Source organism: Aristolochia californica, unplaced genomic scaffold (genome assembly GCF_029961685.1).
Source record: "Aristolochia californica isolate CCGP_79_NKW_82.1479 unplaced genomic scaffold, dmAriCali1.0.hap1 SCAF_4, whole genome shotgun sequence".
NCBI classification, from domain to species: domain Eukaryota; kingdom Viridiplantae; phylum Streptophyta; class Magnoliopsida; order Piperales; family Aristolochiaceae; genus Aristolochia; species Aristolochia californica.
The window spans coordinates 5,615,331-5,628,824 of NW_027182103.1; the positions used below are offsets into that span (position 1 = coordinate 5,615,331).

The 13,494-nt window shown below is 39.4% G+C and overlaps 1 protein-coding gene across 7 annotated transcripts; it reads right to left on the minus strand.

Annotated features, from left to right (window-relative positions):
* Positions 1–4: 4 nt before the first annotated feature.
* LOC137962999 (transcription factor GTE4-like) lies at positions 5–12,873 on the minus strand. Of its 7 annotated transcripts, none has more exons than XR_011115188.1 (6): positions 10,929–12,873; positions 10,793–10,841; positions 10,588–10,701; positions 10,394–10,467; positions 392–634; positions 5–300 (listed from the first exon to the last, which is right to left on the minus strand). XR_011115188.1 is itself a non-coding variant. In XM_068810164.1 (6 exons), exons 2-5 carry the CDS (start codon positions 12,441–12,443, stop codon positions 10,409–10,411), a joined length of 1,737 nt encoding a protein of 578 aa, XP_068666265.1. In that variant the 5' UTR covers positions 12,444–12,482; positions 12,663–12,873; the 3' UTR covers positions 5–634; positions 10,394–10,408. The 7 variants fall into 7 exon arrangements, 5 of the variants coding, with proteins under 5 accessions (XP_068666265.1, XP_068666264.1, XP_068666269.1 ...); XR_011115187.1 differs by adding an exon at positions 2,620–2,663 and having other exon boundaries at positions 5–634; XM_068810164.1 differs by having other exon boundaries at positions 5–634; positions 10,929–12,482; positions 12,663–12,873.
* Positions 12,874–13,494: the final 621 nt, after the last annotated feature.

Genomic DNA, 13,494 nt, shown 5'->3' on the forward strand with positions numbered 1-13,494 from the left:
CTTTTCCATCTTGTTTACAACCCTAATCTTGGATTTACCCACTAATAAGAACCGAAATCATTCCTTTATACTACTAAAAAGCAGGCGATCACTCAGATGAAATAACCCTCTGTTTGCTATCGTGTTTTCTAGTTTTATCTTCATAACAGTCGATAATAGATATCTTCCATCTATTGAAACCACTTTTGACAATAGCCATAACACGTCTTAGAAGGAAAAACACAGACAAGCTGCAAGACTCCCCCGCCACCCAAACAACCTTGTAATCCAATATTACCACCATTATCCTCAGGCATTTCCCTACATGATTTGCAGTAGTTAGTCATGTACATTGCAAACTAGGGATAGTAGTGAGGAACAAAAAACCTACATTATCCTACAGCTTACATACAAATTCGAGTGGGATATAGATAAAGACACAAATCAGTGTATTGGTTCCCCTGTTCTGATGCTTTTCGGGCTATTTCCTACGAAAGATGACGCTTCTTCTGCAACAGTTGCTCCCATTGAAACTGGAATACACTGACAACATGCCAACACAGCTGTTTAACAAACAGACCCATATCCACCCAAGAATCATCAATAGATATTCTCATTCATGAGAAGGCCTTTTTTACTATTGTACACTGCAAATCTGAGACAAAGAAAGTAGGTTAACCCCCAATAAAAGTCACTGTAAAATGACAAAAAACAAATCTGCCCAAGTAAATAGCACAACATGAATTCATACATAGTTTCTTTCCTACTCCACCCCCCTAAAAAAATAAAAAATAAAAGTCAAGAGAAAAATGATTAAATAATTACACAGTTGATATACACTACAAATTGAGGCTTGCTTAAAAAATAAAATGAAACAACACCAGCAACCGGAGAATTCTGGGTACAACAGAGACCTTCGGGAAGAACTAGACGTGATTCTGATACATTATAGATAATAAATACAACGGAGTCCACTTGGAGAATGCCATCCAAGTGGAAGACTTCAACATTGTACATTGATATGCAGGGTTTGGGATAACAAAGTTATGTATACTGTGGAACCACAACAAAGCATTATTTCGTGGCATAACATCCATCAATGGCTGATACAGTTCAAAGCACGACAAACTATAAAATTAATTCATTGAGCTTCAAGTTCACATTTCAGAAAGAACTCACTAAAAGAAAAACACCCCAACACTCCCACAAAAGCCAAGCAAGTCAATTAAGATCTTTTCTCGTTTTCTTTTCTCTCTACAGTATAGCATTCTTGTTCATCCTTCATATAAGGTGTGTTTATCCAACAGTAAACAATAGGAAAAGTACAAACCAAAAATGTCTGCCATTCGTGTCGGTCTTATGGAACAACAAAATCCACCAAAATTCCTTTTGCTCACAAGAGTTGAAGCGGATTGAAAAATGAGTTTCCGATTGCTCCAACAGGAAAACGAAAAGAAATATTAAACTAATCCTTGATCACTCACCCCTCTTACCTTCACTGTCTTTTACTATTTATAAAACTTCTTTTGTTCCTAATGTAGGCCCAAATACAAAAATTAATTTCCACATTGTTTCCTATAGCAACACAAACACAAAATAACCAGTCAAAGGGATTATTTTTCCAATGTAAAATTTGGTTAAAGGGGAACATGATTTCCTGCCATTTTGTTTTTCAATGGCAACACAAAAGGTCCCATATTTTCAGTTCAGAATGGCCTTCAAGAGACCAGATTTTGTGGGTATCTCTGAGACAAATTCAAGAATGAGATGATCATCTGCACAACCAATTTATTTAGTTCTTTGTCATGCCACAACGAAACAAATGAACAATGTAACACGATGGAACCTCAACAAAAGATCAATTTGATTTTCTCACCCAAATACTAATAAGTCACTCCAGTTCACTGATCTGTTTGTTAGGAAACTAATATTAACAGTTCGTGCTATTAACAAGCAAGATTTACAAGCAAACAGAAAACAAAAAAGATTATTTATTTTTTAATAATGTTACTCAACTTTAACCCAACAAGAACCTCATCTACATCATTCTTGTGGGTAATAGAGGTTCTGGACTAGAGTTCTCCCCCAGTACTTGAAGATACCAGAGAGACCAAAGAAAACTTGCAGTGAAAATAAAACCTAATCTCTCTTCACTAGAGAGGACTCTCAAACTGAAGAGCAAAAGTGACACAGGAATTCCTGGGACTACCAAGAATAGCAAATATTGCTAAATGTAACTGGTTGACTTCAGCAACTAATGCAGAGCTCATGTTGCTATAAGTCATACAATAGTATGTCCGGCAGTATTTTCTCACTATGTCACACAAAGACTTCTTTCTTGAAGGTGCCATTGCAAGGATTTGTACTGCAGCTAAGTGAACTGAAACTATTTACATGTTAGACTGATGTACTCTAGTAAGAATAATGTGAAGCGTCATGGCTGATAACACAGATGAGAATGAATTTGAATCCTGGGTACTCGAAGTTAAGAAGATGATTCCTCACAATGTAGAAGCAACAAGTACCAAGAAGATACACTTAAAAGATGAGCCCATCACAAAACTAATAGAAGTGGCAACAAAGAGGAATTACACAATCAAAGCCCTGGAAGATGTTTCCTCTAGTGAGGAGGAAAGTCACCTGTTGGAGGCTGATGAAACCTTGCACACTTCAGAATATCATCATTGCAATGAAGATATTAACTTTGGATTACATAAATAACCGCCAGGTGAACAAATGGAGTGCAAGACAGAATTATCAGTAAGAGTTCAACAAGGATGGCATAATCCAAAAGGTACAGCACAGGCTTGAAAATGCGCATTGCAATAAGCAGCAATTGAAGTACAAAAAGCAGACAGTGCCAATAACCAAACATCTAGGACATCTAAGACAGCCTAGATCCTAGCATCCGTCCAGACCAATGATCCACAAGCCAAGAAAAATTAAACATTGCATTGTAGGTCCATCTATGAAAATGATCTCATGCACAGTAGGACAGCTTGAAAATAAACACAATGAAGTGATGGTGTTGCATCTTGACAGAAATTAAGAAGAAGAAATATAAAAAATGAAAAACTGAATCAGGCATGCTTCTAATTTAATCAGATCACAAGCAATTTATGATTACCATTACCATAGTATAGATCATCATTTTTTGACATGTTTCTTTGAAATTATAGTGCAATAGTACTAGATTAGCAGTACATGTTACAGACTAATGAAGTATGGGCCTCATGGGATGACTGTGACAAAATGCACATCTCTAAATCTTTAAAACAAAATAACAATACAGTAATAAGCCATCTTCATAAAACAGTATACCTGCCAAACCTAAAAACCAGACAGGACGTACTAGCCACTGCAAGAGTTCATTGAGCAGGCTAGCTACACCTTACTCTTTGTCGAATAACCCAAAACAAATGTCAATCCACTCCCACAACAACAGCATTTTAGAAACAACTGAATGGTGATGGTCAAATCTCTATACTTTCTACATGCCCGATGAGCTAGAGTTTACACCAAAACTGAGATAGGACCCTTTAGTTCAACAAGCCATCACTTATCTTGTTCAATCAGGACTCTCCACTGGATTAGCAATTGTAATCAGAATTTTACAGTATAGAGCATAATATCTGACTAGCTATTCTTACGCGATCTCAACACAAAATAAGCACAAAAGCAGCAAACATCTCAAACCTTTTCTTCCTTTGGTTCCTCAAGCCAAGGTAGACAGAAGATTAATCGATTCAAGCAGAAGCCTTTTTCTTTCAAGAATGGCAATATATTGCATACAAGATGAAGAACTAAAGAACAAAAGAACAAACTATTGCATTTAGCAGGAATCAAGCATTATGAGAGATTAACTACCAACAACTTAATTCAGCCCAGACAAAGCAATAATTCTTTAGTTTTGGAATAAATTGTAAATGCGTTACTATGGATACTAGTGTGCTCTATTATGTCTTAACCTTCCTATTTCCATGAAAATTTCACTTTTCTGCCACAAGTTCAGCTTCGATCATAATATTTAAGGTGAATGCTTATGTCAAACATAAAGAAATTGCACAGCAGCAATCTAGCGCACAAACCCTTCATGTAATAGGGTACTTTCCACCAACTAAGTGTGCTGAATCCCGAATGCAATTGTCTCAGTCAATGGCACCCAGTTTCAAAATAAGAAAGTCAGAAACATGTGACATAAGTTCAAGATCAAGCAACGGTTAAAAAATAAAAAATAAAATCTAAAGGTTGATATCTAGCATCATTTCTCCGCTCTCTATAAACCAAAAGGTATTGAACAGGCTTACACTACAAATAGCACAATGCAAGAAGTGTAATACATATTTCAAGTTTTTTTAACAAATTAATCAATAGCAAAGAGGCAGTTGCTCAATGGCAATCTGTGTTGCAAGCACAAACCATCTCCCACCATACATACAGGGTAACTCTATCTCAGTGATGGTGATTGTAAAGGCATAGGCCACTTGTTCTTGCAAATGACCAAAAGAAGAGATCAATGACTGACCTAAAAGAAACAGAATGTTGCTTCTTGGAGTAGAAAGTAGGATGGCACTCACTCACAATGTTCAGAAACATATCAATGCTTGATTAATATGAATTAGAAGGCCTTCACGGATTACATTTGAAAGTAGCTGCAGTTGTGGTGTCACTATATCAACTACAACTTATGAATACAGATGTCCACCTTTTTTTTATTATTAAGATGTATTATATTAACAAGAAAAAAATTACAAAGGAAGAGGGAGGAGCAGATCCCTAACAACAAGAGATTGAAGGGACGCTCCCTGATTGGCAAACACATCTGCTGCCGAATTTGCAGATCTCAGAATGTAAGACCAAATACAAGAAAGTAGTGAGGTAATATCTAAGATCTCCCGAAAGATGTCCCAATGCCGCCACGACGGAGGGGAAGCACGCTCGCACCATCCAATGACCACCTTGGAGTCCCCTTCAATGTTAATGGGACCACTGCAGTTGTCTCTGAACACGTGGAGCCCATTAAGGAGACCATAAAGCTCAGCCGATGTTGAATCGAAGATGCCTAATGAGCCAGCATAAGAGAAACATTTATTGCCAGATGGATCCGAAATCACTCCCCCAAATCCAGCGATCCCCGGATTGCTGAGAGAAGAGTCATCAAAATTCAACTTTAAGTAACCAACTTTCGAGGGAGTCCACTCCTTCATTACTTGAACCTTGCTCCCAAAGTGCATCTTTGCCAGATTGCTCTAGCTATCACGGATAGAGGTACCCTTGAAAGAGGAAAAGGACTTCTTAGTCAAAAGCCAGGTGGCGATTTGCCCCATCACCCTTTTCGCTACTCTTACATTAGATTCACTTTTAGCATTGAAACGCCTTCGGTTACGTTCATTCCAAAGCCCCCGCGGCACAAAACTGGCACAGGCGGAGATCATCACTTTACCGAGACCAGGAAGGGGATAGCCAATGATCAACTTGCTAAAAGAGATCAGATCAACAGATATACAGAATTGTAACCCCAACTTGCATAGGACAGAGGTCCACACATTCCATGAGAACTGGCACTGTAGCAGAGTATGGCTAGTGGATTCAGCCTCAGCGTTGCAAAAAGGACATGGGGGTCAATAGATGGGTGACCCCTTCTTCTAAGCACATCTGTCGTGAGAATCTTACTTTGGCAAACTCTCCACATGAAGAATTTTATCTTTGGAGGAGCACAAAGATGCCAAACGAAGTAGATATCATGCTCCATTTGCGTCGAATCCCAACCATTAATGTATTTGTATGAGAATGAAACTGAGAATTTGCCGATTTTGTCAAGCCACCAAATGAGCTTGTCTGCATCGGAAGGTCTCATTCTTACAGAATTCACAGAATCCACTAAACAGCTTGCTTCCAAGGCCTCCGTATCGGAAAGACCCCTTTGGGGATGTAGGCTCAGACCAGCCCCCTCAAAAGCATCTGCTACTGATATCCCCCTTTGTGTGGAGAGAAGGAATAGGTTCCTAAAAGTGTTCCGCAAAGGTTCCTACCTGTCCACCAATCATCCCAGAATTTAAGAGATCTTCCGCTTCCAACAAAGAATCTACTGGCCCAATGAAGACAAGCTCATTTGGTGGCCTGACAAAAGTGGGAAATTCTCAGTTGCTTCGACATATGGATACATCAACAGTTGGGATCCGATGCAAAAGGAGCATGACATCAACTTCGTCTGGAAACTATGTGCCCCCCCTAAGGTAAAAATTTTCATGTGGAGTGCTTGTCAAAGTAAAATTCTCATGGCTGATGTGCTCAGAAAAGAGGTCACCCATCTATAGATCCACTATGCCCTTTCTGCCACAATGAAGATGAATCTACCAGTCATACTCTTCTTCAATGCCAGTTCTCATGGACTGTGTGGACCTTTGTTTTAAGAAAATTGGAAATTCAATTTTATATTGATGTCGACCTGATAAACTTTTGCAAGTCGATCTTGGGATATCCCCTTCCTGGCCTCGGCAAATTGATTATCTCAGCTTGTGTTAGTTTCGTTCCATGGGGGCTTTGGAACGAACGGAATAGAAGGCGGTTTGATGCTAAAAGCGAATCTGAGGCTAGAGTTGTTAACAGAGTGACAGGGCAAATATCAACCTGGCTATTGACAAAAAAAAAACCTCTTTCAAAGGCACCGGCATTCGAGACAATTGGAGCAATTTGGCGAGGATGCACATTGGAGCCAAAATCCCAGTTATGCAGGAATGGACCCCTCCGGAAACTGGCCACCTAAAACTGAACTTTGATGGATCTTCTCTTGGCAATCCCGAGATCGCGGGATTTGGGGGCGTCATTTCAGACTCATCTGGGAATCAATGTTTTTCTTATGCTGGTCCTTTAGGCATATCTGACTCAACGTCGGCACAGTTACATGGCCTTCTTAATGGACTGCTGGTGTTCAAAGACAAATGTAGTGGGCCTATTCACATTGAAGGGGATTCCAAGGTGGTGATTGGTTGGTGTCAGCGCAATACTTCTCCCCCATGGAGGCACTGGGACATATTCCAGGAGATTTTGGATATTGTATCTTCTTTTTCTTGTATTTGGTCTCACATTCCAGATCTGCAAATTCGGCAACAGATGTGCTTGCCAAGGAGGGAGCTTTCCTGCAATCTCTCGTTGTAAGGGATTTGCTCCCTCCGCCTTTGTAATTTTTCTTTTTCTTTTCTTTTAATAAAAATACATCTTCATAAAAAAAAAAACAAAGAATCTACTGGCTGAGGAAGATTTCTGAAGAAGTGAGTAAAGAGATCTCCATATTGAGGATAACCCTCTCCGATTTCCACCGGACATCCACCATGAAGAATTCCAACCCAACTTGACACAAACCATATCCATCCAACGGTTAGAAGAATTCGTGTTGAACTTCCATATCCATTTAAGGAGCAAAGCGTTATTCATTTCCTTTGATTTCCGAATCCCCAACCCACCCAATCTCTTAGGCAAACATATTTCATCCCATCTGACCAGGTGGTATTTAAAAGAATCACTTGATCCCCTCCAGAGAAATTTTCTTTTCATTTTATCCATGGCTTTACATATAGAAGAAGGGCAAGGCATAAAGGACAAAGCATAGTTTGGGATGCTTGCAATACAAGACTTAAGGAGGGTCAGTCTACCTACTTTGTTGAGGAGACGCCCCTTCCAGATTAGCTAACCGAGACTCAATCTTTTCGACCACCGGGTTCCATAAACTTTGGGAAATACGCCCAAGGAAGAGGGAGAGGCCAAGATACGTTGTTGGGATAGTAGTAATTGAACAACCAAATAAATTCGCCAGATTTGCAAGAATCTCTGGGCCCACATTATCTTATGAGAGAGGTTTTCCCCCAATTAACTTTCTGCCCAGATGCTACTTCAAAAAGCTCCAACACTGCTTTGATCCTCCTAGCACTATCCATATCTCCAATTCCAAATATAATAGTATCATCCGCATACTACAGTATAGGAATATTAAAAGCCTGCTAGGGACTAGTGGAGGGGGAGCCATCCAAGATCATCTGCCGAATAAAACATAGCAGAGGAGTTCTGCTACTATGTTGAATAAGAGCTGAGAGAGAGGGTCGCCTTGTCTGATCCCCCTGGTTCCTTTAAAATACCCACAAACCGAACCATTGAGGATAAGGGAGTAGGATGTCGAGCCCACACAACTTCTGATCATTATAGATGTCTATCTGTAAGCTAGATTTATATGAACTGATGGTTGAAAGGAAAAAATCGGCAGGTGATTATAAATAAGTAAACAGACACACACACACACAAAAGTTTTAAGTGACATCTATGTTGTGAGCTACACGAAGCCCTCATATTTACTTCATCATTGGACAACAGTTTGATATTCACATTTTTGCACATGCATAACAAGTAAACATATGCAAAAGTCCGCCAGTGAAAAACCTATATCTGAAAATGGTACTTGCAAGGAGAAGAAACAACAAATTAAAAAAAAAACACAAAACACAAACATTTAAGAGAGATTTGTAGTATGAGTTCAACAAATCCCTCGGTGTAATCCCACTTAATAATTTTAAGATCTTCCTATCATATTTTTTTCGCTTGGCATTCAACCCACACTTCAACACGCAAAAGTCCACCAGTAAAAAACCTATATCTGAAAATGGTACTTGCAAGAAGAAGAAACAACAACTTAAAAAAAAAAAAAGCACACAGAAACACACAGACATTTAAGAGAGATCCGTAGTGTGAGCTCAACAAATCCCTCAATGTAATCCCACTTAATAATTTTAAGATCTTCCTATCACATTTTTTCGCCCGGCATTCAAACTTGAATATCTTTCTCTGCATGCAGTTTACATGTACATAAAAATAGGAATATTTAGACCAGCAACAAAGGAAAGACAAAGGAGGTATTCAGATAAAAGTTCCACAATTTGGAACATTCAAAATAATAATAATAATAATAATAATAATTTTTATTATTATTATTATAATAAATCCACTATTTGGTCATCAAATACATGCACCTACTATTGAAACTTAAAACTAATAGTCCTTAGGGCCTGAGCAAAACAGCACAAATATTGGTCATTTTCTCTTATAGGACTAGGATCCTCTCTGTTCATCCAATCTATATAGTTGTTCCTTTTCATCATATTATCTGACAACCTTTTATTTCTCAATTCTAAAAAAGGTTCACCAGCCAATAAACTATTTGCAGTAAATTGTGTGCATCACTACCATATTGAACTTTCTTCTTGTGAAGTATAACAAGAGGAAAGCATTCCAAAGCCATGTTTTGCCATTGTTCCATGTTGCTTATAGAATTACAGAGAAGCCAAAACCTATGTAACAAGTCAAAGAGGGTTGAAGCTCAGGCCATCATCCAAATTTCAATGACTATCCAAGTGCAGCCATCTGTGGGAATTGGAAACTATTCATTCTCTAAATCCTAGTAACAAATCAGTTCGTCTCACAGCAGGTGCTTCCACTCTGATGGGGTCTCTGAAGCTTAATTTCAATGAGATCTCCAACAGTAACCAAGGATCTCTTCATGGTAGAGAGGGTAGATAATCGTGTTCTCTCTTCTTGGTAGAGAGGGTAGATAATCGTGTTCTCTCTTCTGAATTAATAAAAAGCAACAAGAAAGAAAAGTCCCTTCAAAGGGAAAAGGTTTTCTAACTAAGTGGACATACAGAAAATTCAGAAATTTATGACTTGTAAGTCGATCTGATTCCTATCAAAATTGAACATCAACCTTCACAAGAAGACAATAATGACAAAAAGAGAAACCAAAAACAAAGGGAGTAAGGGAGAGAAAGAGAAAGGGAGGGAGGGAACGAACAACTGTACCAGCAACAATTCCAACATACTCAGATCAGGAATCTGCTAAAGTAACAATCTGTACTACATCTACAACTCTGATCTTCTACAACAATCCTGCACCACATCCACTATGTTCCAACCTAAATGATCTTCTGTAGACACTGACATACCGGATATGACACCTTGCCTTGGTTTCAATCACAAACAAGACAGAAACTGCAATGGTAGTCTCACTTCAATACTAATTCTACTTTCAGCAATACCTCCATAAAATTTGGCTTTTTAAAATATCCCCTCTTGTCAAACAGCAAAACAATCTCAATGGCTGAAAAAGTTGATAATTTACTCACTGATGAAAAGATGCCAAAGAAACAGATAAAGCTAGGACTTCAAATGACAAGAATGGTTTACATTGTAATGAAGCCAAAAAACTTCTATTCTATTTATAATAATTATTTAGCAGGCAAAAGAATCTCAAGAACAAAATCCAAGTGAAGAGACAAATGATGACTGGATAAATATACCACAAAACACAAGATAATACATGTCAATGACTAAATAAAGACAATGAAATACAAAGTGAATCACCCAGACCTACCTGCATCTAACACATTTAAGTCCGAGGGGATCGTCCCACATCTGATCCAGCCGAAGAGCTATCACTGTCAGAATCTGTACAACAGCTTTTTTAGTAAGAGTCCAGACAACACAATGACTATCAACAAGTCACACCTCATAAATTCTAAGCCAGACAGAATTTTCAATTAAACAATTCATAAAAGAAAAACTCACCACTTGATGAGGACCCAGAATCACTGCTTGAGCTACTTGAACTACTTGACCTACTCACATTATCGCCATGTTTTTCCCCATGCACTGGCAATGAAGAAGAAACATTCCTTTCATCTACAGGAGTCAAATTATATGAAAAAAATGAGAACAATCAAGTTGAACTTCAAGAAACCATAACAATTGAAGGTTGAAAGCCATTCATTACCGGCTTGATTCTCTTTAGAAGCCTCTACAGCAACAGGAACTGGGTTCTGCTACACAAAATAAAACAAATATAATCAAGGATATAACTAAAAAGAAATGCACCAAAATTTCATATCAAACAAACTCAGAAATCTCACCACTTGCTGAACAGGATTATGGTCAGCTTCACCCCTTGCTTGAATTGCAAGTTCAGCTTTCCTCTTGTTCTTGCTCAAACTCTTCTTATAGTTAGTCACAAATCTATCAAGCTCCCAAAGAGTCTCTACATCAAAGCTGTCAATATCCACCTCAATCTCGTCATCATGCTGACTCAAAGCAGAATTCCTCTTTTTTATAATCTGAACAATGTTGTCCAACTTCTCTGAAGGCAAACTTAACAAGTTCGTACTGAGTCTCTGCTTCTCCTCATAGGTCATGTCCCTCTTGTGTGGGTCTTTTGCTTTTGGTTTCTTAGGAGCTGCCACTCTTCCAGTGGTAGTGACGCTCGTCATTGTTGGTTTTGGATCAGCAGGAACTGTTGTTGATTCTGATCGTTCCAAAGTACGTCTCATCTCGGGCGGTGGGGCATGTGCCTGAGTTTTTTTTGTTAAATAAGTGGGTGGAACTACTTCCTGATCTGGGTCAAAACGTGGGTTCAGATTGTACTCCAATTCGATAGCAGCCCACTTTTCTAAAAACAATTTAGACAGATGTTCAGCCATTATATGAACGTCCTGTCCCTTGGGGTTGTATGTCATAGCATTGCGAAATGTGAGTCTGACATCCTCAGCAAACTCTCTAGGCGATTTGTACCAATTACTCTCCAATCGAGCTTTCACTGTCCCAAGGTCCATTGGGTTCTTAATTATGGTATAATAATCATGCAAACCAAGGGCCTTTACATCAACTGGCTTATCAAAAACCCAACCATGTTTGTGCTTAATAAGTTTCATAAGGAGGTTCATACAATGCTTGAAAGCCTGAGCCATCTGCTTATCGCGGCCACCAACCCCACTACTAGTGGGTTTCAATTTTTTATTGCTCTCTGAAGGAGGCAACTTCTCCTTCCCAAGAAGAAAGTCAGAGTTTCGGTAGTACTGATTAGCTTTTGGCGTCCTCTTCTCCTTCTCAACCACATCGCTGGTGCTGTTCTCTACCATCGAGACACTGAGTTGGCGGTGAGCGTTATGAGGAACACCAAAGGCCACTTCAGAAGTCCTCCCTCGCTTGGGACCATCATTAGCAGAGAGCTGGGAGTGACTGTAACCCCCATTTAGCTGCGACCCTCGGGCATCAAGCCTTTTCACCAGATCACGGACTTGGTCAAGCTCACTGGTAAGCCTCCTACGGAGCTCACGAATTTCGTGCTTGGAGCGTGAGGAGATACTAATTTTGAAACGGTTGTGGATAAAGCCGTTATTGGATGTGGGATTTGGAGGAAGGCTCGAAGAGTCATCAGAGGCGGCTTCGAAATGCGAGTCAGGAAGTTGAGAAGAGGTAACATCATCGGTCACAGCTGCACCGGCAGCAGGAAGAGACTGGGAGGTGGGAGTGACTGTAGGTTTGGAGGAGGATTTATTATGGGATTTACGTGTATAAACTTTACTCTCGGCCCACCGATGCTTATCACGAGAACCGTCGCCACCGCCACCAACCAAAGTCCCCGAAGCCATACATGTAAGGAATAAGCCCTAATTTGCTTACTCTCCTTCCTGTTCCACTTGCAGATCTTAAAGTCGCAAAGTGAAACCTTATAATTAGAAAATAAGCAGGGTTTAGGGTTTTGGACGGAAAAACTACCCCAGGACTGTGGTATGGGGTTCGGAAGAAGAGATTAGGGTTTGGAGGTAGAGAAGCCAGAAGCACGAAAGTAAGGAGAGTTAGGTTTTTACCTTTTCAGATATGAGAAGAGACGGATCGCGATTCAGCTTCGTCCTCTCCCTCTCTCTCCGCTCCTTTCTCGCTCCTTTTTCCCCTCTCTATGATACTATTATTGCGGTAGGTTTTAAGAGGAATCTGTACACCTTGCGATTTCGGGACTGCGTCGCTGCAAGAGAAGTCGATTCGGCCGCCTCTTGCAATCAGGCCCCAGACACAGGATATCGAGACATTTGATGTGGAGACAAATCCAACGGAGAGAGGAATGTGCTTTGGGAACTTATACCCTTGCCTTAATCGGCTTGACACGTGCGGAGGCCACTCTCGGCCGCCTATGGTAAAGCAGCTCCTGGGTCCCTTATAACCGCCAACAGGAAGAGCTCGCTGAAGCTGGATTATTTTGCAGTGAAACGGCCGGTGACTCCGCCGCTTCCACTCCGTCACCACGTCAGTCTGAATGTTTTACGGCACTGCCGCTCCCCTCCATTGAAGCCTGTCTTGCTCCGGGTCTCACTTCAATTTATATCTATATATATTATATATAGATAATATAGTTGAAAATTTTCAGAATGATCATTACTGCATCATGTTTTTTGAAAAATATTTTTTTAACTAGAATTTTTTATTAGAAAAATCATATAATTTTTCTAGTAAGATTTTTCAACCAAGATGGGCCGGAAAATCGTATAAAAATTTTTGAATAAGTATTTGACAATTGTTAAAATACTTTCAGTATAATGCAAATTTTCATGGCAATTTTGTATTTGATATTTTTTTTACTTAAAACTTATCAGATAAGTATGGTAATATATGTGATTGATTATTATTTTTTATTTATTTGCCTAA

What these genes read in the sequence shown, in the direction of transcription:
- LOC137962999 (XM_068810164.1), bottom strand. Translation starts at nt 12,443, where the DNA reads ATGGCTTCGGGGACTTTGGTTGGTGGCGGTGGCGACGGTTCTCGTGAT. An exon ending in ATAATCCTGTTCAGCAAGTG is followed by an intron (nt 10,842 to 10,928) that starts GTGAGATTTCTG and finishes TATTTTGTGTAG; the next exon opens with CAGAACCCAGTTCCTGTTGC. An exon ending in TTCTAAAGAGAATCAAGCCG is followed by an intron (nt 10,702 to 10,792) that starts GTAATGAATGGC and finishes TGACTCCTGTAG; the next exon opens with ATGAAAGGAATGTTTCTTCT.